Source organism: Eublepharis macularius, chromosome 2 (assembly GCF_028583425.1).
Source record: "Eublepharis macularius isolate TG4126 chromosome 2, MPM_Emac_v1.0, whole genome shotgun sequence".
NCBI classification, from domain to species: Eukaryota; Metazoa; Chordata; class Lepidosauria; order Squamata; family Eublepharidae; genus Eublepharis; species Eublepharis macularius.
The window spans coordinates 10,240,142-10,265,060 of record NC_072791.1 but is presented as its reverse complement, the minus strand read 5'-3'; the positions used below and the strand labels follow the sequence as shown (position 1 = coordinate 10,265,060).

Here is a 24,919-nt window from a genome sequence, read left to right as displayed (position 1 = left end):
TTAAATTGGATTCTTTTTTTGTGTGCAAAAGATCCCAGTTCTGTAGGCAACACCACCCTCTATCCCCTTTATGTACCAAAACTGTGCACCACAAGGGATCTTCTGGGCTCATTCTCCATATTCTTATTATATGCAGGCTGGATTCTCCTCCGTTGCTTATTAAGTGGTAAATCTAGCCTTGGGATGCAATGTGCTGGCTAGTCAATGCAAAAGTAGTGAGAAGGGAATTGAGTACACGGGTACTTGGATGTCATTGTTAAATCATGGGTTTATTTTAATTAAAAAATAAAGAAGTTGATGACTTGTATCAAGCTTCTTGCAGGGGGTGGGGATTTGGATTGACTTTTTAAAAAACACCATTCCCAGTGTAGCCTGTGGTCGTTCCCTGCCTGACAACACAGGCCCGTCTGCGTGTGGAACGTGGTAGAAGCCAGCCACCCAATTGCAAAGGATCTATAAAAAAAATCACCCTTGCGGTTTTTGTACGGCGTTTATAAACCTTTGGTTTATAATGAACAGCCATTAACTTTGGTTTATAATTAACAGCTGTATGGCAAAAAAGAGAAGAAGTGCTGGATATAACCCTTCACTTTTCTGAGATGGCACAGGACAAGAAGTGTGTGTGTGTGTGTGCGTGCGTGCGTGCGTGCGTGCGTGCGTTCGTGTGTGTCCCAGACTCCTTCTCCCTTCGGGCACACCCTGTCGAAATGAATTGTGGTGTGAATACATATTGTTACAGCCTCATCGCACGCAGTGACGGCTGTGAGAAAATAGCGCCAAGGTCAGCATGAGGAACAGTAGCGGCTGTTCAGATGCCTGGGAAGAAAAGAGCAGTTATATTCTGCCTCTTGTGATACTGTTGATAAAGAAACCATTTTCTCCTTGAAAATCTCGAGATGAGATTTCTGGCACTTGGTAGGTACAGTTCTGAACTTTGTTACATCAGTCCGTTTTTTAAAAAGCAGGTGCAATTAGGTTATTGTTCTGAGATTGTAGCAAAAGCTCCACCGTCACCTATGTGTAATGTCCATTCATTGGTTCCAAAATACATGTGCCAGGTGCACCTCTCTTCAGAGCCCTTCTTCCCATGTGTCCTGGAAGAGGCGCTGTACCCATATAGTCAGGATACTTGGCAAGTAGTATGGTGTTTTTAAACCAGGCTGAAATACCTTCTTGGCCTGTGTTCCCCCTCCTCCTCTTTCCTAGCCTTCTTCACAAGAAAGATCATATGCTTCTCTCCTTTAATCCAACTGTATGAAACTCTGTAACCAGGCCCGGTGCGTCCATGGAGGCGGTGCCAGCAGCCGCCTCGAGCGCTGAACTCTGAAGGAGGTGCCGTGCCAGCCCCCGACGACCTCGACCCGGAAGTGGGCCATGTCCCCACTCGTCCCTCCGCCCCTTCGCCGCTGCTGCCTGCCTCAGCTCAGCTCCCGGTGAGCTGGGCGCCCAGGCGGCACAGCAGCAAGTGGGGAAGCAGGCCGCCTCCCTGCCCCTTCACCACTGCCACCCGCCTCAGGTGAGGGGGATGCTCCTGAGCGATGATGTCACTTGCTCTTTGCGCGTGCGCACAGGACAAGGGGCACAAGTAGGTATCTTGCCTCAGGCGCCGGAAACCTTGGCACCGGCCCTGTCTGTAATCCATGTGGTATCTGAGTCTAGTTATTCAGATGTTATCTTTGACATGGTCCTTGTTTTTTTTAGATTTGTGACGGGCTAGCTGTGAGGACGAGCAGGTTTAATTAAATGTTTATCCTACCTATCTAGAAGGAGCTCAGATCTATTTATTTATAGCCCACGTTCCTTGCTGAGACTCAAGGTGGATTGCAACACTAAGAAGTAATGTAATAATGAAGTGGATCCAACCATCCTCCAAGGAATCTCCTTCCAATTTAGAATCATAGGGCTGGAAGGGACTTCAAAGGTCATCTAGGAATATTTGAAGCTACAATATACAGAGGCAGACTGCTGGTCCATTGAGCTCAGCTGGTCCATTGAGCTCAGCATCATCTGTTCTGGTAGCGGCTCTCCAGGGTACTGAAAGAGATCTTTCCCAACATACAATCCTTGGGATTTTTCTTTTTTATTATAAATTTTTTTATTTTCATAACTACAAAACACTACACCAGACTATCACAAGGAAAGGGGAGAGGGAAGGGACAAATGGGGGTGGAAAAAGAAAAGGGGGGGGGAATGAACTACAAACACTAAACACTACACTTCAATGTTTCCCTTCATACTGTCATAATACAAAAATAGCTCCATAGAATAATGATGGAGTGGTTAATCATACAGAGAATAAACATTTCAAATTCTGATTAAACTTTCCTCCCCCTTCTAGGTCCCGGACGCAATTCTCTCTGTGCAACCGCTGTTGCGGTGCTCTCCTCCTCCTCCTCCCCCCCCTCCGGCTCCTCCTTTTCTTCGTTCTCGGTGCAGCAGAGTTCTGGGTTTTTATTCTCAAAATCCTTTAGTTGATCTTCTGATAATATCTTATAGGCCTGATCTTTATATCTGAACCATATTCCTTCTGGGAATAACCATTTGTACTTTATTCCATGGTCCCTCAGAAGAGCTGCAAACTTTTTATATTTAAAACGCCGTTTCCGGACTAGAAATGGAACGTCCTTCAAGATCTTGACTTTCAAACCCATAAAGTCCAAATCCGCATTGTATGAGTTATATAGGATGGTGTCCCGAATCTTTTTAGATGAAAAGTCAATAATGATCTCACGAGGCAACTGTCGCTTTGTTGCATATTTTGAAGAAGCCCGACGGACCTCCAAAATGGCGCTTTTAACCTCTTCTTTAGTCGTCCTCGCGGGTGTCGCCAGTAGTTCCGAGACCAAATCCCACAGATCCTCATTTTCCTCCTCTTTCACGTTTTGGAGACGCAAAATTGTCTGCGTTCGTTCCACCTGTAGCCCGATCAGCTGGTTCTCCACCAACTTCAGCTCCTTTTTTGTAGCCTTCACAAGTGACGCACTTTCCAGAGCAGACTTTTCTGCCCCCCCCGCTGCTGCCTTAATGGTTTTCACCTCGCTTTCAATTAAGCCCACCCTTTGATCAGTTTCGTTCAGCTTGTCAACAAAGGGTTTTATGGCTTCCACCACCGCCCTGCGCACCAACTCTTCGAGCGACTCCCCCTTCAAAGTAGCCGAGATTGACTTACCGAGAGCGGGACTTTGCTTCCTTGCTGCCATTTTGGGGGGGGGGGGGCGCCAACAAAATTCTGGAACTCAACGAAGGGGAAGAGCGAGTCTTCTTCAGATCAACCTCTCCTTCACAAACGCTTGTAAAACAGAAGGGATTCGCTTGTTTACAGGCTTCCGCCTGTTTCTTTTACTTGCCGTTTCTCGTTGCCCGGCGGCACTCGAGGCGCCGCGCACATCTGCTGGCCTCCATAGGGACAAACGGGCAATTCCCCCCCCGCATTGATTTTGGGGAGTTCTTCCCGCCGCGTCCCGGACCCTGGCTCCCTCCCTGGGAGTCCTGGGGGCTAATCCTTGCGGATCAGCCGCCCAGTCAGGGTGCCCGGTCGTTTCCTCCCGGACCAGCCGAGAGGAGCGTCCGGCATGGCTGAGAAAACGAAACCGAATCCAATCCTTGGGATTTTTCAACTGATGGTGCTGCTCTTTGAAGCTTGCAAAATGGTACCCACCATTTTACGCAGGAGGGTAGGCTCAGTTGGAAGTTGCAGTGGCTCAGTGGAAGTTCCTCTGCTGGGCATGCAGAAGGTTCCAGGTTCAATCCCCAGCATTGCTAGTTAAAGTAGGTGATGTGGAAGACCTCTGCCTGAAACCCCAGGGAGCCTTTGCCGGTCTGAATAGACAGTACTAGTCTCGGTGGACCCCTGATCTGATTCAGTGTGTTTGTGTGTAGAGGAGGACGTCACTTAGCTATAGGTAGAGTCTTTGTTTGTTTTGAATGATACTGTGTAAAAATCTTGAGTTTGTTTGCTGCCATGTTAAGATTTTTTGTGTGTTTTAAAAGATGGTAAATGAACAATTTTGGGGGAAAGTGTGTGTAGCCCCGGGGTGTCTTCTTTCCTCCTCTCTGAAGTTGGAAGCAGAAGGGAGATGTAATAGAGATGAAGCTTTGGGGCCTCTGTTTTAGTAGCAGTGAGAATTTGGGGGGGGGGTGCTTCTTGAACAGCACCATATGCACTGAAGTGTGGGCAAGAATTTCCCCGGCCATACATTTGCAAGTGGTTCTTTAAAGCACTCAGTCTTTTGGGGCTAGATTGCTAGAGTGGACTTTTGGATAAATGGCTATTCAAAGACCTCCCTCTCCCATATGGTCCAGCCTGCCAGTTGAGATCCCCCCCACCCAAGCACTGCTCTCTGCGCCCCTACCTGCCCAGGTTAGGAGATTGGCAACCAGAGACTTTTCTGTGGTGGCACCTTACTTTTTGGAATGCTCTCCCCTTTGAGGTATGCTTTGGCCCCAGTCTGCTCCTGGCCCAAGAACTCTTTCAACGACATGAGTTTATTTATTATTTCATTAAGAGTTCAAACCTGAGTCTCCCAGATCCTAGTTTGAAACCATAACCACTATACAACACTGGCTATCTATTTTAGACTGCTCTGTTTCATGTCCTTTTAAGCCTTGCTGTGGTTTTTATTGGTTGTTATAAGTTTTGATTACTAATTTGGATTGTTTTGTTCAGTTCTTATTGTATGCTTGGTTTGTTTTATTGTTGCAAGCTGCCTCGATTGGGTCTGGAGAGGCAGCACACACATTTTCTAAATAAAATAAAGAGCAAAAAGATTTAAATTGGCAGTTTGTATATAAACTGGGTTTGACGTTCTCGAAAAGGGTGCTCTCAGGCTTTCCAGAATCATTGCAGGTAGAAAGTAGGCAATGTATTCCAAATAATTTTATTTATTTTATTTACTCCCCCAGAGCAGCTTGCCTAATTCCCCTCTTTTCCATTTTATCCTCCCAACAGCCCTGTGAGGTAGGTTAGTCTGAGAGTGTGTGATTGGCCCAAGGTCGCCCATTGAGCTTCTGTGGCAGAGTGAAGATTTGAACCTGGGTCTCCCGGATCCTAGTCCATCACTCTAACCACTATACCATGCTGGCGCTTAATTTTAAGTTAATGAATTTAATTTTAAAAGTTCACGAAGTCAGTTCATATCAGATTTGTCGGTATTGCCTAGTAGCCAAGGGCATGGCGTAGTAGTTAGTGTCAGACTATGATCTGGGAGAGCCAGGTTTGAATCCCCACACTGCTATGGAAGCTTGCTGGGTGGGCTTGGCCAGTCACATGCTCTTAGCCTAACCTACCTCACAGGGCTGCTGTGAGGATAAAATGGAAGAGAGGAGAGCAATGTAAGCCAGTTTTGACCCCTGTTGGGGAGAAAGGGGGGAATAAACAAAGTAAGTAAATAAAATGTTTCTACCTGCTTGTAAGAGCAACTTTTTAAAAAGCCATATAGAGGCTTCTGTGACAGGAGCTTTGGTCTAGAGGTCTCCGACGGGTAGCTCGCCAGCTGCAGCAGAGTACCTTGTGTTCAGAAGCAGCTCGTAACAAAAAGGTTGGTGACCTCCTACCTGGCCATTTGCCTGCCCCTGCAGACATCTTGTCCTGGAGGGGGGCAAAGTGGAATCTCCTCCTGGCTCCAAGCCTCAGCAGCTCTGAGGGTTCGGCACAGAGCAGGTGAAGAAGTTCCTCCTTACAAAAAGGAGCCATTGCAATATAGGGGGTGGGCTAAAGATGCACCGTCTGCCGCTCGTGGACTTGAGATTTTTTATATGCAAAATGCTCTTTAGCTCTCCAGTGCTTAACAGCTGCCTGAAGTTTACATTTTACCTTGGCATGTGAAGTTTTGCCCACTGAAACTGTTCCTCTTCTAGCAGCATGTCAGCCCCCTCTTCCTTTCTTCAAGAGATGCACAGCATGCTCTTTAGGACCCTGTCAGTCCCCGGGGGGGGGGGACTTTCTCAGAAAGTTTCAGGTGGGCAGCCATGTTGGTCTGCCGTAGAAGAGCAAGATTTGAGTCCGGTAGCAACTTAAAAGACCAACGAAACTTCCAAGGTATAAGTTTTCAAGAGTCAAAACTTCCTTGGCGCCTGACGAAGGGAGCTTTGACTCTCAAAAGCTTAAATCTTGTTGATCTTTAAAGGGCTACCGGATTTGAATCTTGATCTCAAATGTCCTTCTAGATGCACAGTTTGCTACGTTTGGGGGAAGCTTAAAGATTGCTTGGGCAGTTTGAAGGAATAGCAGGCGTTGGGTCATGGATCTTCCATCATCTTTTCTGACTTGTTCCCTTGCGAAAGGTGTGTAGTCAGGTGTACTGTTTGAGTGAAGGGTATGTCTGTTCTGGAAAGCTCAGACACAGAAAGCTGAGCCTGCTCCTGTCTGCGCACTCCCAGTCTTGAGTTCTCTGTGTGTGTGTGTAGGGGGGGGGGGGATGGCTCTGCAGTTTTGTCACTAGACAAGCTGATGCGCCTCTTCTTTCCTTCCAGATGACCAGGACGCTAAGAGTGATTCGTTCCTGTCCCCAACCAAGAAGCAAGACCCTCTCCTAATACATCATGAGATCAAACAAGAAAGCGCATCAGGGAAGAAGAAAGTTTCGGCAAAGAAGCAAAGGACAGATAATGGTAGCGTGTGCATTTTTTGTATGAGGAGGAGAGCAAACAAATCGTAAATGAGATTGCACAGGCACCTCTGTCCAGGGTGCCTTTTAAAAAAATATTAGCTGTCTCTTCCAGTATGATCAGGGAAGCTTGGAGCAGGGTCACATGTGAAGGAGAAAAACAGGTGGTTCTCGTGAAGAGGGGCTGCGGCGGAGTAGTAGGGCATCTGCTTGGCATCCCTGGCATCTCCAGTTAAAATAAGGGATAACGTGAAAGATCTCTGCCTGAGACTTCGGAGAGCTGTGGCCAGTCTGAACAGACAACACTGATCCTATTGTCGAAGGCTTTCACGGCCGGAGAACGATGGTTGTTGTGGGTTTTCCGGGCTGTATTGCCGTGGTCTTGGCATTGTAGTTCCTGACGTTTCGCCAGCAGCTGTGGCTGGCATCTTCAGAGGTGTAGCACCAAAAGACAGAGATCTCTCAGTGTCACTGAGATACACTGAGAGATCTCTGTCTTTTGGTGCTACACCTCTGAAGATGCCAGCCACAGCTGCTGGCGAAACGTCAGGAACTACAATGCCAAGACCACGGCAATACAGCCCGGAAAACCCACAACAACCAACACTGATCCTGATGGCCCACAGGTCTGATTCAGTATAAGGTAGTTTCATGTGTTCATGCCTGGACTAGCCATTCTTGAGTCCAATTCCTGAGCTGTGTCTCTGGAAGGAAGATCCGTCGGCTAGTTCTCTGCTGCTAGGGTGGGCAGCTAGATGGTACAGCGGTCTTGTGTCAGGGCCACGTTTACAGGGTCGGCAGAATCAAGTTCTCGCTCCTCTCTGCTTAAAGTTCCCTACATGCAGGGAGTTTTGTTTGTGCAGGAAGCGTTCAGACATCCTACCTCCACCTCCTACAGCTTCAAAGGGGAATATACAAAATGCTGACCCTTCATCGCCATACGGGCTTGCCTTGCGTGGGGGTGAGAAACATGTCAAATTGTTTGGGGTAGTTCTAGCACCATGCCATAGCACTTTGTCATGGATGCACCTTGTTGGGGAGCAGACAGCGGTGTGACTTGGTGACAACATAACAGGCCCTTTAGTCCTACCCCAAACCCGTGTTGACTAAGCTCATTCTGGTGTGTATGCACACGGTGGCTCAGCTGTAACCCACAGTTCCAGGTCTTCAGTTATTTTTCATCTTTATGTGTACACATGCATCTTTATGCATACATGCACTTAACTTTATACCACTTTCAGGTCATAATGTATTCTGATGAGCCAGCCGGAGTCTTTATGTCTGGGGGTGGGGCTTAGGATAGCATTCTTGGACCTAGGAGTTGTAAATCCTAGCATGATGTGTCCTAATTCTTGATTGAAATACTAGATTTTTATTGCAAGCCAAAGCTTAGTTGCACCTTTTTAAGTCTGTTGAAGGCACTGGGCTTTGAAGAGTGTAAATGCTTAAGATCCCACAATTTCTTGTTGGCAGTAGAAGTACTCTGGTAAAAGTGGATGCTCTAGCCTAGATCAGTCTTTTTTTGAACTTAGATTTAGGCTGCAAAATCTGTTTTCACTGGGAGATAGCAAGCCCTTTTAAAGTGGGCCTGGGAACGTTGTGCTTGTAATGAAAAGGTTTGCTCATTTGGACTTGTCAATACAGTTAGTGTGCACGCAGTTCAGGAGGTAGCCCTTCTTAATTTGAACAAGGGGCCTAGAAATGTTGTGTTTTTAATTTGAGCTTAATGCTGGCAATTGTTCCTGTTTTTGTGGAGAGCCGTGGTGGCCTTCACAATACATGTTTTGTGCTACCAGTTGCTAGATTTATTGAAGAGAAATGCATCGTTTTGGCTCTGGTCGTAGAGGCAGTGTCACTCCTGCACTGAAATAATGGTGGATGTTGTATTTTACAGTAACATGTGGTGTATGTGTACATCACACAGCTTAGTGCAGCATCACTGTAAGTAAAGGAAACCAAGTTGGGGGCAGGGGGGGAGAAGCGTATTAATGAAAGTGGTAGCATGACACTTTTAAATGAGAGCAGTTTGAAGAGTGTAGTATGGGGTTAGACACTGCTGCTTTCTCACACCGACCAGTATCAGGTCCCTGTTGCCAAGTTAGTCTCTGGATGGCAGGAATATTGCCTCCCCACCCTGTTCTGGTCTTGCCTCTGTCACGGACTTCCTCTATAGATTGATGTTTTTGGAAGGGCTGTGTGACACTGGTAGAGCATCTGCTTTGCATGGAGAAGGTCCCAGGTTCAATCCTTGGCATCTCCCGTAAGGACCACATCATAGGTGACGTGAAAGACCTCTCTGCCTGAGATCCTGGGGAGATGCTGCCAGTCAGTGTAGACAAGCCTGACCTCATCTGACTCAGTGTCTGGCAGCTTCATATGTTCATATTTTGCATCTTGTTTCGAGTCCCTGCCGCCTTTCCTATCTGTGGAGTGGAATTAATACTTGAGAGAGGTATTACAGTAAGAACATAAGAACAGCCAGGCTGGATCAGACCTCTAGTCCTTCTAGTCCAGCATCCTGACCCAACCAGAAGCCCCCAGAAGTCCCACAAGCGTGGCACAGAGGCCAGGGTATCCCAGTGCTGTCGCCCCCCAGCGGCTGGTGTTCAGAGTCACTGCCTCTGAACACAGAGGTTCCGTTTAGCCATTGGGGCTCAGTGTACGTAAAGTGAATTGACTGTGGTTTCCAGTTTCGGCTAAATGATAAGTAGGGTGCTCCAGCATTCAACTGCCAGTGCTAGCCTGGAGAACAGCTCAGAGGTCTTATCTGCATGTTGAACTGCTGCTGAACGGCGGGGTAGAAATAAGCCATTTAGACTGACTTGAAAGAATGCGTAAAAAAACTATGCCAGTTACTGTTTTCAGTACCTGTATGCTGTAAACTGCCCTGAGCATTAAATATGGTAGAGAGGTAGTATATACATTAAATAAGTATACCTTACCTCTGCTGACCAGTTGTGTTCTCTGAAATTCCAGTGACTACATTGGTGGATGAGCCTTTGATTCATGCAACTACTTACATCCCTTTGATGGATAATGCTGAGCAGAACTCAGCGGCGGGAAAGAAGGAAGCCGCTGGTTTGGTGAAACCGGATGAGATCATCGAAGGGCTGCAGAAAGGCAACGCAAAGAAGCTGAAGAACGAAACCGATAAAGGTACCCGTCTAAAGGAGAGGGCGTGGCCACGAGAGATGCTCGGTTATGCTGCAGAGCCATGGATACCCCTTTTGTGCACGGAGGGTCTGAGCATCTGTAGAGTTTCTCCAGGAACCTGGAGAGTTTCTCTCCTTCCTAGTTACAGATTAAAATGTGATGTGTACATATGTGCCATTTTTCTTGTAAATGCTTAGGAAGCAGAGGAGGTGTCGGTAAGACTCACAATAACTGGGAGAGCAATGCATTGTAAATGTAATTAGTGCCTTCCCTGACTCGACCTCTAGAAACCCACTCCAGAGAGAGAGTTTGACCATGCACTAACTTGGGCTGCTGGTTTGTCTAGCTCAGCCTTCCTTGCTTTGGATGGTGACAGAAGGTGGAAGGCTCGAGATTATTTCTATTGTAAATGTCAGGGGTCGAACCAGGGATCTTCTGAGAGTGAGGATGTTGATAAATTGGGACAGGTTCAGAGGAGAGCGATGAAGGTGGTTTGGGGCCTGGAAAACGAGTGCTGCAAAGAGAGTCTGAAGGAAAACCGGGTACGTGTTAGCCTGGAGCAGAGAAGACTAAGGAGAGACACGATGACGTTGTGCAGGTTCCCATGTGAGGGGTTTTAACTTGGAAGAAGGCAAAGACTTGGTTGTTTCCGAGGGCAGGACTTGATTTGAATGGGCTTACGGGAGGGTCAGTTTCAGTTGAAAGTTGGGGAAACTTCTTAAAGGTGGGAGAAGTTCAACAATGGAATCAGTTACCGAGATGGTGGGGGAAGTGGGATCTTCCTGGCCGGAGGAGTTGGCGCAGGGGCTGGACAGCCATCTCTCAGGAATGCTCTAGCTTTGAACTTCCTGCATGGAACAGGGGCTTGGACTAAGAGACCTAGATGGCCCTTTCCAACCCAAGTATTCTGTATGCCAGGTAGGCACCCTGCCCCGGAGCCACAGTACTCCCCCCATCTGTAGGCGTAAAGAACAAAGCAGTTACTGCCGAGAACCTACTTAGTGGTGCCAAAAGCATAACACAAGTAGGTAGAGGGCTCTGCCATATGTTAGGGCTGCTGCAGGATCCATAAATGTCACATCATTCCTCCTTCAGGTAAGTCATGCTGCTTCCATGTGCGAGGCTGGAGTGTTCTATAGCAGTCTCTCCTGAGATGCGCTGCTGACCGGTAAACATGGGTCTGCTTGGCGAAACACGTTTCCCTAATGCAGTGATGAAAATGGCCCTTCCTTCGTCCTTGTCGTATTTCTGTAGCTGGTCCAGTTCCATTATGCCTGCAAAGCCCTGTCGTGTGCTTGCCCCTGCCCCGTTTTCTTGATTTCGTAATCTGCAGCCTTATTCCCATGTAGCTAATTCTTTTCTTGGGTGGCTTGGGATTTGGCCACCTAGATTAGCAAATCTTCCCTTTCTTGAGTAGTAGGTAAGCTCCTTGGAGGTATCAGCAGAAGGTTCTTCCTGTATTTACTGGAAGCTCTGAGGTCATGAACGTGAACTGCATTGAACCAAGGCCTCCGCCTCGCCGGTTGGAATTGATTGCATTGGTTTAGGAGGACTGCTGATTGTGACTGGTCTGCTCCAAGGGCGGTTAACCACAGGATCCCTGATATTTTGGGGCGTGCTGAAACAATTCCTCACAGATGGGCAGCTCTATCTTAATACTGTTTATCAGGCAGGACTTTCCAGTTGCAGGTTGTGTGTGCTTGGATAGAGCAAGGTGGTCCTTTGCAGGTGAGAGGAAGAAACTGTATTTTCTGACCGCAGTATTATCTGCGGGTCAGTTTAAATTGCTTGGGGAGGATTAGATCCAGCCTACAGATCACTGGTTACCCAATCACCACTACGTTGCTTACATCCTATCTGTTGCTTTAAGTATGTACTCCTATGTACTACCTGTTGCTTTAATTATGACCCTGCTGGGTAGTTCTGTGTTATCTAATGTCAGTCCTAGAACTGCTCTGTTTCAGCATTTCTTCAACTCTGTATTGGATTTTTGCTAATGTGATGTCTTTGTAAACTTGCATTTATTTACCCTACAACATTGTTTATTGAGATGTCCTTGATACTGCCTGTGCTACTCTATGTAATTCGCCTTGAGTCTCAGTGAGAAAGGCAGACTATAAATAACATAAATAAAATAAATAAATGGCAGATAAGTGATTGGCGCTCTGGCATAGATCATGTGCTTCGCATGCCAAAGCTCCCAAGTTCAGTCCCTGACGTTTCCAGTTAAAATTAGTTCAGATAGCTGGTGGCTGGGAGAGGCCTCTTTCTTCTTGACACTCTGAAGGCCTTTTTTTGACCATCAAGTCACAATCGACTTACAGCGGCCTCTGGTGGGTTTTTCAAGGCAAGAGACCTTCAGAGGTGGTTTGCCATTGCCTGCCTCTGCATAGCAACCCTGGACTTCTTCGGTGGTCTCCCATCCCAGTATTAACCAGGGCCAACCCTGCTAAGTGTCCAAGATCTGCCGAGATCAGGCCTGGTAGGCTATAGAGCAACCGGTATTGAGATAGATAGGTCAGTGGCCTAACTCATTTTAAGAGCAAAAGGGTTTTAAAACTCAACCCAAAAAGGAAAATGAACTAAGAGGGTCAAACTAACCTATAAAAGTATAAAAAATTAATATTTATTACAAATTGTGTACACAAACACCATACAATAAAAGTATAAAAATTTAAATATCAGAACTCCTATAAAATACACACAAAGTTAAAAATTCCATAAAAATTGATGGAGAATCCAATGACCATCCAATGACACATCAAACAAATACTATATCATGAATAATATAGTATCTAAAAATAAATTAACCAGACGCGTTTCGGCCCGTATCGGCCTTCCTCAGTGGTCATTAAAATCTTAAATATAACCACACATACCCAATTATTATTCCAATAATAATTAAAGTTGAATTAAAATGGATTAAAAACCAGGTGTTGGTATTAAAATAGCTTTCATAATGTATAGTTATGAAGTTTTAAACATATCATGGATAAACTCTCATGGTTGTTTCACTACACATCTGACCATGCCTTCAATATTATTCTGGTACAAAATGATACCTATCACTGGAGGTGTGAAGTCTCCATCAAAGATAGTAATGAAAAAAAAAATGATTGGGATTTGAACCCAAGGTACCCTAGTCCTAACATCCTGGCCACCACACCATACGGTCTCTCATTTTGTATAGTGAATTCCATGGCCTCTGTTGTGTATCAGCGAGTGTTTTCAAGGTCTGACCGTTGCAATGAGATGCAGTCTGCAGTAAGTTCTCTTCCCTTCTGTGGCCAATCTGCGTTACTCCGGATTATACCAAATGGGTTCGTTGGCTCCTCTTTTAGCTCTCTCCAACTTGTTCTCCTCATGGCAAAGAGAAAACATGAGCACGTTGCTGCGTTGACATGTTGCAGAAAACCGGAAAAAACACTGCTGTTTTAATTGCAGAAAACGCAGAAGTGAAATTTAAGGACTTCCTCTTGGCGATGAAGAATATGATCTTCAGCGAAGAGGAGGCCTTGAGCGTGGTGGAGCTGCTGAAGGAGAAATCAAACGTGATCCAGGATGTTCTGCAGAAGGTGAGACCTGCCTCGGGACCGCGTGTGAACCGAAAAGAAACGGGTCCCGGTGACCCCTGCTCTTCCGCTGGGCGTACTGTTGAAGTAGACCCCAAAGGGGTGGGGTCCGTGTGGTTATTGCTATTTTATGGACTGCATGTTTTTTTTAGACACTGTTAGCAGTAGCAGAAATGGCCCTAAGCTGGCAGTTCCCCTCTTCTGGAGCTACAGGGTGTGTTTTCCTAGGAGCGGACAAGGAAGCAGACCTGTGAAAAAACACCTCTGGCCATGCAGCTTTTACAGCTTCCATTGAGGAAGGAAGAATAGCGATACTCGGCATATGCTGTGTTTTTACATTGGGGCGGATCCTACCCATGTCCTTCCACTTCCCTGAACACAGTTTCTCCAGCCTAGGAAGCCTTCCTCTAAGCCTTCCTTCCATTGGAGGAAGTGCCACTTAGGTTGGAGGAAGGTTGGAAGATCCTGTTACACGTTTCTTCCAAATAAGACGTTTCATAGCCTTGCTTCCTCGTTTTTGCCGTCTTAGGGCTCCCCCTGTCCCGACTCTTTTCGTAGCTGGTTGTGACTTCCTCTTGCGCTGGATTCCTCTCCTTTCCCTAAGCCCGATTAACTTCAGAATAGTTGGATGCTGCCTGGGTCGAAATAGATGCATTGAGCAGATCCAGGAGTGCGAGTTTGCTTCATCTCAAAGTAGTCAGGTGGGGAAGCTAATTTGATTGGGGAGAAAGGGGTCTTTAACCCCTTCCTCACATGTTGTTTCCCTGATCTAAATCTCACCAAGCCATTGTTAGCTATGGAGGGGATGTTAGTTGCGGATGCCTGTGGCAGACTGAGCTGAAGATTAGCCACTCTCTCTGGCAGCATTGCTTTCCTGATCAAACTGAAACCCAGGAGGGAGAGCCCTTCCAGAAGTATAGCTCTAGTATATGCACATTAGCAAACCAATTATTTTAGAATTTTTTATATATTAAAGTGCAGAGTACTCGAAGTATTATAGTGCACAAATAATCATTCCAATAAATATAATAATAAATATAAATATTAGAATATTCAGTTCACAGTCCTTCCAGTATATGACAAGTATCTTGAAGTAAATACATATAATGACGTAGTCCAACTGGTGAGGAGAGAGTTCAACAGGTAAGTAGAACAAGTAGATAATGTCTGCAATCAGTGTTGTAACCGTGATTCTGCCTGTTTACCGTAATTTCTTCTAGATATGGACGTGCAGGAGAAACGAAGGATGTCTAGTCATAAGGACTCAGAATGAGGGAATCAAGCTGGTCCTGACAAATGCTTCATTGCCCCAATGGGCTTTGCCAGCTTTTTAAAAAATCCCGTTTCTGCACTTTAATATACAAAATTTAAAAATTTCTAAAGTAATCGGTTTGCTAATGTGCATGTACTAGAGCTATACTTCCGGAAGCACCCCCCCCCCTTGGGGTTTCTATTTGGTTCCGGAAATGCCCCCCCCCCCTGTTTCTGCCGTTCCTGATCAGACTAGCAGCTTTGAGCAGCCGTGTTAGGTTAAAAAGATCCTTGGATGATCTTATCATGGATGCCTCACATTATTTCTACTACAGACCAAGCTCCCCATGAGGCCGGCTCGCCCTTTTTCTCGCCCTTCTCTCCAGTATTTCGTTGTTTTTGCAGGCTAGCAAGGGAGACTCAGCTGCCGCTGTGCATCAGCTGCAGGAAAAGGAGAAGCTGCTGGTGGCCTTGAAGGAGGAAGCTGCCATCGCCAAGGAGCAGTGCAAGCAGCTCTCGCAGGTACAGCTGTGGCTCCCAGGGGCGCCCAAGTGGGGCCAGCAGCAAGAAGGTTTTTGCTTGTAGAAATGCAGCCCAGTTTACAGCATGAAGAGTCTGTCATCAACCAAGGTTGTGGCCTGGAATGTTCCTTTTCCATTTGTCTTCATCAGGGGAAAGGAGAACATAAACAGACTTTTAAGGTGACAAGGGAGGTGGTCAACATTGGATCCCCCAGCTCTGTCCCCTGAAGTAGAATTGCCCAGTGGGACTCACCAGGGCGGCAGGGAGGCAGTGTTAGCCAGCAGTCTCACTTTTGGCTTGACCCGGAAGTAATGTAATTACGTAGGGAGCCGTACTCTGAATTGTTATTTATAGTTCACCTTTCTTACTGAGAATCAAGTGGATTACACAGTGTAAATCAACACGATCAGTGGCTTGAACGTTCAAATAGACAATACAATAGGGTGTAGATTGTAGAAATTCAATACAGAGCTGATACAATGCTGGAACAAAGCATAAGCAATTGGATGCAATGTGGACTCTACTCAGTAGGACCATACTTACAGCAACAGACAGTACATAGTAGTGTAGTCTACAGTCCCTGTCCCTTTATCAAAGCATCTCTCTGAACCATTTCTTTGCAGCACAGCCTTATTACCTGTGTAAAAAAGCAATAGAGTTTGGAGTGAATAGTGGAGTGTCTCCCAATTTTTAAAAAAACATTATATTATATTAAATTTGTCAAAATAACAAACAAACCAACAAACCACAACAAGAACAGTAAACACATAATAGGAGAGAGTTATGATCCACAAAACATGAACTATCTCAAAATACATATCATATGATAGAAAAACAATGATATCCAATTGTTGCTCCAATGAATTAGTCAAAAGTTTGACATGCTAAGGTAAGGAGCACAGCTTTACAAATATGCTAAAGAATAATACAATTCTTTCACTTTATCATTCATTTCCACATTATTATTCAATAAATAATCCAATGTCTGAAACCGTTGTTCTGACAATTGGGATTTATACTGAGGATTTTCACACTGGGAAAGTTGATCTGTGATCTTATCCATTATGAAATAGTCCCACATGCGAACGTGCCATTCAGGCACAGTGGGAGGGCATCTATGTTTCCATTTAGAAGCAGTTACTGCTTTAGCGATAGCTGTTAATGAAAAAACCTACATTTCTTTTAAGTTTAGGGATGTTTGAGTCACTCCCGAAATTTAGTATAATTACTTCTAAAGTCCTCAGTACTACACAGTTGGTTATCAGTTCTATTTTAATCAAAAAGAGTCCAGTAGCACCTTTAAGACTAACCAATTTTATTGTAGCATAAGCTTTCGAGAACCACAGTTCTCTTCGTCAGATGCATGGAGGGCAGAAGGAAACTGGTCAAATATAGAGGAGGAGAGGGGGGGGGAAGGGGGGAAGGAGGAGAGGGGGGATGTAAACAACTCCCTTGATATGGAGATGCAGACAGCTCCTTTTGGTGTGGGGATCAGTTTGTTTGTGTAAAGATTCAAGGGAGTTTGCCGTGTTAGTCTGTAGCAGCAAAATCAAAAAGAGTCCAGCAGCACTGCAGCACAAGCCCTCGATAACCACACTCCTCCCCGCCAGATGCATCGGACAAAGAGAACCGCGGTCTATACTAAAATTCTATTTTAGTAATTATTTTATCCCCAAACGAGAGTGTCTCCCAATTTGATGACTTCACCTGCAGGTCAAGTTGGAAGCGATGCTATGGTGATGCCACTCACCCCTGCCTCCTTCCCCCCCCCCACCAGACGGTCCCTCCGGTACCCCGCTGAGTAGAGGCAGGGAGCAGGAGGTCTCCCTCCAAAGCAGGAGAAGTGGCTCTCCCTACATCAAAGCTTTCCTCCAGCTAATTTAAGCTTGGATGATCATTAGGAGACTTTATATCCCGTCTCCGGCATCTGTGCACAGTTCTTTTAGCCCAAAGCTCTGCATGAAACCTCCCACTACCCATTTCTTTTCCCTCTCGTATTTTAATAATGCCCTACCCAGCAATCTCCCTCTTCACCTCATCCATCCTGAGCAGCGTCAAGGTCTCTTTGTCCCCTTCCTGCCCCTTACTCCTGGCACCCCCTGGCCAAAACACACACGTGGTGACCTCTCTGCTTTCCCCCCTTTTTTCATTTCTCTCCTTAAACATACACTTGTCTCCCAGGAAGCCTTCCTTAGTCTCCGTTTCAGTAGCAGGAGGGTGACTAGGTATCCAAGCGGTTGCTCACATTCAGTCCTCCTAGTGCATCCTTGGTGCCTTGTTCTGTGATGTCCCAGGAGCTGGTTGCAGAGAAAGAGAGGAACAACCTGGTGGCAGGCAAGATGAGAGAGAGAATCGGCACGCTGGAAAAAGAGCACGGCGTTTTCCAAAACAAAATCCACGTGAGCTACCAAGAAAGCCAGCAGATGAAGATGAAGGTAAAAAACGATTTATGTTGTTGTGCCAAATTTGCTTCCACGTGGATGCTTATAGGTGGCAGTGAATGGATAGTTTTTACCCAAAAGTATTGCACCAAGCTTTGTCACCTGGCAACACGTGAAGTTTCTCTGGAAAGTGACTTACTGCACTTTTGCACATGAAATTTAAAGCTGTTCTGCTTACAGCTGAGTTTTCAGGTAGGTAGAAAAGTCTAGCTTGGCCAGAAGGCCCAAATGCCTCTTGGAGATGTGTGCTGGGAGGGGTGGGGGTGGGCGGGAAACAGATCAGATGATCTTCAGCTTCAAATATGAAAACCTTCAGAGCTGTAGGATTGGGAAGCCTTTAAAGATCAACCAGTCCCAATCTGATCCGTCCGGGTTTCTGCGACTCACTCATTACTTATATCTGCAAGCCTGTTTACAGAAGCTAAGAAAATTCTGAAATTGTTGGATGCTGAATCAAAATATGCGCCTGTGTAGAATCCTTTCCTCTCTCCTGCTCCTCTTGCCTCTCATCTGATGAGCCAAACCAGGCCCCCCTTTGAGCAATAGCCATGTTGAGTAACTCAGCTTTGGTGCCTAGATTAGCAGTTGGGGATGGAGAAAAGAGAGGAAAAAACCAGGAGAGTGGGGGGGAAACCTGTTTTCACGAAGAGAGAAAAATCTAAGTCTCAAGAACGTTCTTTTCCTCCTGAGATTCTCACCCCCCAAGCAAGTGACCAAGACTGTTGCTTTTGGCCCATGTTGAAAAGCGTACCGTTGCCCTTTCCTTTTGTGAGATAAAATGAGAAAGCATGAGAGTTGTGTGGCTCTTCCTGGTTCTGGCCTCTGAACCTTTGACAGGAGGCTGTCAGCGTCAAGCGTGTGTCCATCACCCTGCTGAACCACAAGTAGGCAAAGCCTCAATCTTGGCTGCTGCTACGAGTTGAAAAGCTGCCTCCACTGTACGGTAGTCGTCAGCTAGCCTCCTCTGCAGCCCGTGTTGGTCCGCTGCCTCTTGGGATTATAAATGATGGGGTTGTTTGGGGCCAGCCATGCCGAAATCGCCCACACTTGGGTCACAGTGATGCTAGCCCAGGGCCTTTGTTCCCTTTTCTCAGCCTTCACTTTCTCATGCCGTGGCTTCCAGCAGAGGAGGAGGGGGAAATGAGCAAGAAGACACCCACACAGTGACCTAAGATTCCTTGGCAAGCCTAAAAAATGGGGCAAGGTTTAAGGCTGCTAAAATGTCATGTCAGTTTGTGCCAAGGTTTCAGTCATTGCTTCACTGCAGCTTTTTCAACCTTACGATAGGGAGTCTCCCAAACTTTCCTTTGTTCCCTGTTTCCTGTTGAAGGGAGTGAAAGTGAAGGAGCAGCTGTGCCTTACGTCTTGCCAGGGATCTCAGTACCTTGGGTTGCAGAGCAGATACAGGCCTCTGCTTGAGCCTTTGGAGAGCCGCTCCAATTCGGCTGAACTTGACAATATAAGGCCGCTTTGTGTGTTCCTGTGAAAAAATAGAAGCTGTACTGCCGGTCTTCAGAGCTTTATGGAAACAAAATGGAAACTGCTGGTCTCTCCATCGCTCTCTCTCTCTGTCTCACTCACTCTCTAGTTCCAGCAGCTTCGCGAGCAGATGGAGGCGGAGATCAATCGCCTGAAGCAGGAGAATGGTATCCTGAGAGATGCTGTCAGCACATCCGCCAACCAAATGGAAAGCAAGTACGCTATTGGTGATTCCACAGAACCGCCTGCCCTGAGTTTCTAACTGGCCTTGGGACATTCCTGTAAGCCGCAATGGTCGAGTCCATTAGTCAGCATGGTGTCACGGTGAGAGTGTCAGACTGAGGGTCAGGGAGATGCAAGTTCGAATCCCCGTTCTGCCACGGAGGGTCGCTGGGTGACCTTGAGTCAGTCATATGTGCTCAGCCTCACCTACCTCACAGGATTGTCGTGAGGATAAAGTGGATGAGAGGAGATGTGAGCGGTTTTGGGTCCCAGTTGTGGAGAACGGCAGGGTATAAATGACATAAATGAAATAATTAAAATTTTTGAAGGCCCTGGGATTTAGCTGCAGAGAAGGCCTTTGCGCTAGGTGGGCACCTCCATTTGACCTGTTGCAACGCAGTCAGGAGGATAAAAGTTAGGGAGAAATAGCTCTCGCTTGCATTCTTTCAAGTAATATGGGCCATAATGATGCACGAATCTACATCACCTTAGACTTAAGAGGCAGTCAGCAATGTTGGGGGGCATTTAGGACTCTTGGGGGCAAATGAGTGATTTTTGGCATTTTAGGTAGCCCCTTCTTTCTCACTTTTATTGGGTTCTGACAGCCAGCAGAGTAGAGTTATGCCGTACTGCTCATCCCACTTGGAAGATAAAGTCCCCGATCTTCGTTTTTCTCCTTCAGGCTCTTAAAAAAGTGGCAGACGGGAGTCAAGCCTAACCCCCAAATTGCTGGCGGATAGCTTTCATCACCAGAGTAAGATTAGAATCCAGTAGCACCTTAAGGACCAACAAGATTTTCAGGGTATAAACCTTTGAGGGGCAAAGCTCCCATGATATCTGAAAAAGGGAGCTTTGACTCTCAAAAGCACGTAGCCGGCTCAAGGTTGACTCAGCCTTCCATCCTTCCGAGGTCGGTAAAATGAATACCCAGTTTCCTGGGGGTAAGGTGTAGATGACTGGGGAAGGCAATGGCAAACTACCCCGTAAAAAGTCTGCCAAGAAAACGTCGTGATACAACATCCCCCCATGGGTCAGTAATGACTCGGTGCTTGCACAGGGGTCTACCTTTACCTTTACCTACCTACCTTCATGTGTTGGATGGATGTATCTGAAATGTACCTTACTAAAACAAGTTGCCTTATCAGGAGAGCTGTTTTTATGTCCTATTTTTTTTTGTTGGTTATTCAATGATGATGTTTCATACTGTGGTGGTAGTAGACTAAATATTGAGTATCACTGCTCTACAGCCAGTGCAAGTGAGAACTTGGGCGCTTTTTTGCCATTTTGAGACATTTTAGTCAATCCTATGAGTTTGCTTTTCATTGGTGTCTGCACAAGTCATAGTAGGCACTGCCTTCAAAGGGACATTCTGCCCTGCCTATCAAAGAAGGGGAAATGTCTCTCCAGAGAAGGCGTCCATGGATTCATAAGCACTTGTAATAAAAATCAACATTTTTTAAAAAAACACTGATCCTGCTTAGTCGATCGCATGATTGACCAATCGGCCCTTCTGAGTAATACTTCTTTACAAGAGTGATTAAAACGTGGAATTTGTTGCTAGTGATATAGGGATGGCTACAGGCAAAGAAGCATTAAAACGGGATTAGACTGCTTCTTGGAGGACAGGTCTATCAGTGGCTACGAACTATGGTGGCTAAAGGGAACCTCCACATTCAGAGGCAGTCAACCTCTGAATCCCGGTGCCAGGAGGCAACATCAGGCAAAGGCCTCGGCCTCTATACCCTGTTGCTGGCTGGCTGACCCCGCGTGAGACGGTGGCTGGACTAGATGGACCCCTGGCCTGATCCCACCGGGGCTGCTCTTACGTTCTTACGATAACAGCAACGTTCATCTCAACCAAAGAGCAGCCCCACTGGATTCTGTATTTCTGCTGAATTTTTTTTATCGGTATGTGTTAGGTTGACACAGGAGTAATAGTGGCATCACAGAGTTTTTAGTGCTTTCTCCAAGGGCCTAAATATTTCCTTGCTGCCGTCCTCCAGTGGCAACCGTCTGGCCTCCTCCGAGTGCCAGTTCGCCACCAGTGCCTTGCAGAAGTGTGAAAAACGAGGCTCTTCTGTTCAATCCAGGCAGTCCTCGGAGCTCAACAAACTGCGCCAGGATTGCGCCAGGCTTGTGAACGAGTTGACGGAGAAGAGTAATAAGCTGCAGCAGGAGGAGCTGCTGAAGAAGAACGCCGAGCAAGCCCTCAATCAGCTCAAGGTAAAACTCCCTCTCTCCGCTCCAGCCCTGTAAGCGCAAGACTGGAGGGGTTCGAAGCTGCCGGCAGAACTTGTGGTTTTTCAAGCCCTCCAGGGTGCCACACTTTTGGCTGCCCATTTTTAGGCGTCGCTTATGTGCAAAGGAAAAGATGGGGAAATAGGCAAGTGGTTTTCCTCAGCAGGAGGAAAGCCCTGCTGGAAATCTCAGCACTTGGATCCAGAGTAGCAAAAGGGGGCTTTCCTTCTTGACCCAGCTGGTGGCAGCTCACTATGTGCCCCCCAAAGTGCCTTCCGATGGTTGCCTCCTGTGTAATGCAGTGGACTGAATTGCCTCCTGTGTGTAATGCAGTGGACTGTAATAGAGGAGGGGGAAGCAAAACCTAAATCTGTGGCTCCTTCCTCCCTGACACTTGCACTTCTTGCCTTACACAGAATCTGAACTCTGTGAAACTCTATAAGTCATTGTTCCCCAACTTGGTGCCCCTGGTGCCCTAAGCGTTTCAGGGAAGTGGGCGGAGCTAATGTGAAGGCCAAACCTGCAATTGGCTGCCTTCATACAGCCAGGACTTTTTTTCAGCAGGAACGCAGTGGAACGGAGTTCCGGAACCTCTGGAAAACGGTCACATGGCTGGTGGCCCCGCCCCCTGATCTCCAGACAGAGCAGAGTTTAGATGGCGCGGAGGGCGATCCGAACTCCCCTCTGTCTGGAGATCAAGGGGCGGGGCCACCAGCCATGTGACCATTTTCTCCAAGGGGAACCCACTGAGTTCCACCACCTCTTTTCCCAGAAAAAACCCTGCATACAGCTATAGGAGCTCTTCCCCCCAAGTGGTCTTCTGAGTATGTGGTGTTCCCCATCCCCCTTTCTCTGTGCATGCATGTGTGTATTTCACTCCTACAGCAGCATTTTTGTGGTGGCGCCCACCGCCTGCTTTAAAAAATAGCAAAAGTGCCCACAGGCTCAAAAAAGGTGGAGGACCCTTGCGGTAATACTATGATCTGAAGAAGATGGGAAATGTAAAGCAATTTTTGAGAGGGTAGTTTGGCATAGCTTTTTTCGTGTCGTGTTTTTTCTTTTCTTTCCCTTTTTATCATGTGTCCCCCTGCTTATGCCCCACCCCCCAAAATCTGGAAGAAACAATCATGGAACATTTGGAGGATCAACCTGATCATTTTTTGAAGTTGACCACCACTCAGAAAGGGTTACAAAAGATGAGGTGTGTGCGTGTGTAGTAACGCAGTCTGGTAGTGATTCTTGTTTTCGATACTCTCCAGGCGCAGCAGCAGGAAGCAGACCGGCGATGGGAGGAGATGCAGAGCTACCTCCGCAAGCGGACGGCGGAGCATGAGGCCGCTCAGCAGGGTAAGCTCCGAGGGGCCTTCCCAGCTTTTGAAGAACGTTCTCCTTACGCTCTTTTCTCCTACTGGGAATAAAAACTGCCTCCCACAGTATTTCCCACCTTACAGCATTAAAGATGTACTCCGCACTCACTTTCCCCCTGTAACGTGTGAAGTGGTTACGGTTCTTCCCACTCGAAAGCTGTTGTTGCGTAGCAGAGATGTCAGCTGTGAGTTGGGGGGAGTCTCTGGTTCCAGTCTGTCCCTGGCTTTGAACTTACGGGGTGGCCTTAGATGAAATCTTTGTGCACTCCACTTCAACGTGCCCCCTATGAGGATAGTAATGCCAGCCTACCTTACAGGGTTGATGTCAGGAAGAGTGTATATGAAGCATTTGGACCACTCATATAAATTCTCGAGGTGGTATTAATGTACACCACAGAAACATCCTGCTGGAAGCAGTGGCTCCTCAGTGAATGTTCTCCAAAATCTACACATGGGCAGAAAGATATGCAGCCTCCGTGCAGTGGGGAGGTCCGATACGCGCATGCCTCCGTCTTCCCGAAAGACACTCTTCTAATTGTAGTTTATTAAGTTCTGTTTCCCAGTTTTCTGACCAGAACAGGGCACTTGAGACTGTTTATGGTCAGATGAATCGCAGCTTAGAATGTGCCTGCTCAGTAGACGGTGAGATCAGTTGCTCGGATAGTTTCTCTCAGGGGGTTTCTTTGCACCTTTTCAGTTTTGCTATATGCTGAAGATGTGTAAACGCACAGGTGACAAGCGTAGCATTCAGGTGCGCTTGCCAGGAGGATGTGATGGGCTGCCGTTTCCCGCCATGTGAGAGTTTGTGAACGGGTTGCCATGTGATGTGTGTGAAATGGCCTTAGGCCGAAGGGAATGTGAAAGGTTACATTTTTCCAGGGTTTTTTTTCCTGGGAAAAGAGGTGGTGGAACTCAGTGGGTTGCCAGCACAGGGGGCAACTCTTGGTGGGAGGTAGTGCCCCTGGTACCACATGCGCGTGCACAAAGTGCGCGCGCAGTCCCAGGACTGCACAATGATGTCACTTTGGGTCAGCTGAAACACGGGAGGACTTTTTAAAAGTTTAAATCGCCTTTGGCAAAAATGGTCACTTGGCTGGTGGCCCCGCCCTCTGATCTCCAGACAGAGGGGAGTTTAGATTGCTCTCGGGCAATCTAAACTCCCCTCTGTCTGGAGATCAGGAGGCGGAGCCACCAGCCATGTGATCATTTTTAAGAGGAGCCGGAACTCCGTTCCACCACGTCCCCGCTGAAAAAAAGCCCTGCATTTTTCTAAGTGTAAGCTATGTGCTATCAAGTGCGTGTGCAGCCTTTGGTGGGGGGATGTATTTACCTTTCAGTCTTTCTCCTCCTATGTCGCTTCTTCTAATGGCAGATGTGCAGAACAAGCTTGTGACCAAGGACAATGAAATCCAGAGCCTCCACAGCAAGCTGACCGACACGATGGTCTCCAAACAGCAGCTAGAACAAAGAATGATGCAGCTCATGGAAGCCGAACAAAAGAGGGTCACAGCTGAGGATTCGATGCAAAGGCAGGTTCAGGTACGGGAGTGCTTGGCCACACATCTGGCTCTAGAAAGATTGCCATTATTATTGCCCCTAGTTTACTACACGAGAGTGGTAGAACTGAAGGTGACTTCACCCTACAGGCAGGTAATCCAGGTTGGTACTTTGTGTCTGTGCCAACTTCCAACTTACGGTGACCCTATTAATGAACAACTTCCAAAATATCCGATCATTAACAGCCTTGATCAGGTCTTGCAAGCCGGGGGTGCTGGCTTCCTTTATTGAGTCAAGTTTGGGTCGTCGTCTTTTCCAATTGCCTTCTACCTTTCCTAGCCTTATTGTCTTTTTCAGTGAGTCTTGTCTTCTCAAGATATGACCAAATATGATTTCAGCTTCTAGGGAGAATTCAGCCTTGATCTGATCTGGAACCCACTTATTTGTCTTTTTGGCCATCCATGGATAGAATCATCGAATCACAGAGTCGGAAGGGGCCATACAGACCATCTAGTCCAACCCCCTGCCCAGTGCAGGATGAGCCTAAAGCATCCCTGACAAGTATTCATCCA

At 46.9% G+C, this 24,919-nt stretch overlaps 1 protein-coding gene across 1 annotated transcript in view; it reads left to right on the top strand.

The window, feature by feature from the left end:
• Nucleotides 1-24,919, top strand: part of KTN1 (kinectin 1) — a 142,082-nt gene that overhangs the window by 48,212 nt on the left and 68,951 nt on the right. The window contains exons 3-11 of the mRNA XM_054970579.1: nucleotides 6,472-6,609; nucleotides 9,582-9,761; nucleotides 13,203-13,333; nucleotides 14,987-15,103; nucleotides 17,398-17,538; nucleotides 19,133-19,239; nucleotides 21,336-21,468; nucleotides 22,743-22,830; nucleotides 24,223-24,389. Of these exons, the coding sequence (XP_054826554.1) occupies nucleotides 6,472-6,609; nucleotides 9,582-9,761; nucleotides 13,203-13,333; nucleotides 14,987-15,103; nucleotides 17,398-17,538; nucleotides 19,133-19,239; nucleotides 21,336-21,468; nucleotides 22,743-22,830; nucleotides 24,223-24,389 (1,202 nt within the window). The remainder of the gene's footprint in view (nucleotides 1-6,471; nucleotides 6,610-9,581; nucleotides 9,762-13,202; nucleotides 13,334-14,986; nucleotides 15,104-17,397; nucleotides 17,539-19,132; nucleotides 19,240-21,335; nucleotides 21,469-22,742; nucleotides 22,831-24,222; nucleotides 24,390-24,919) is intronic.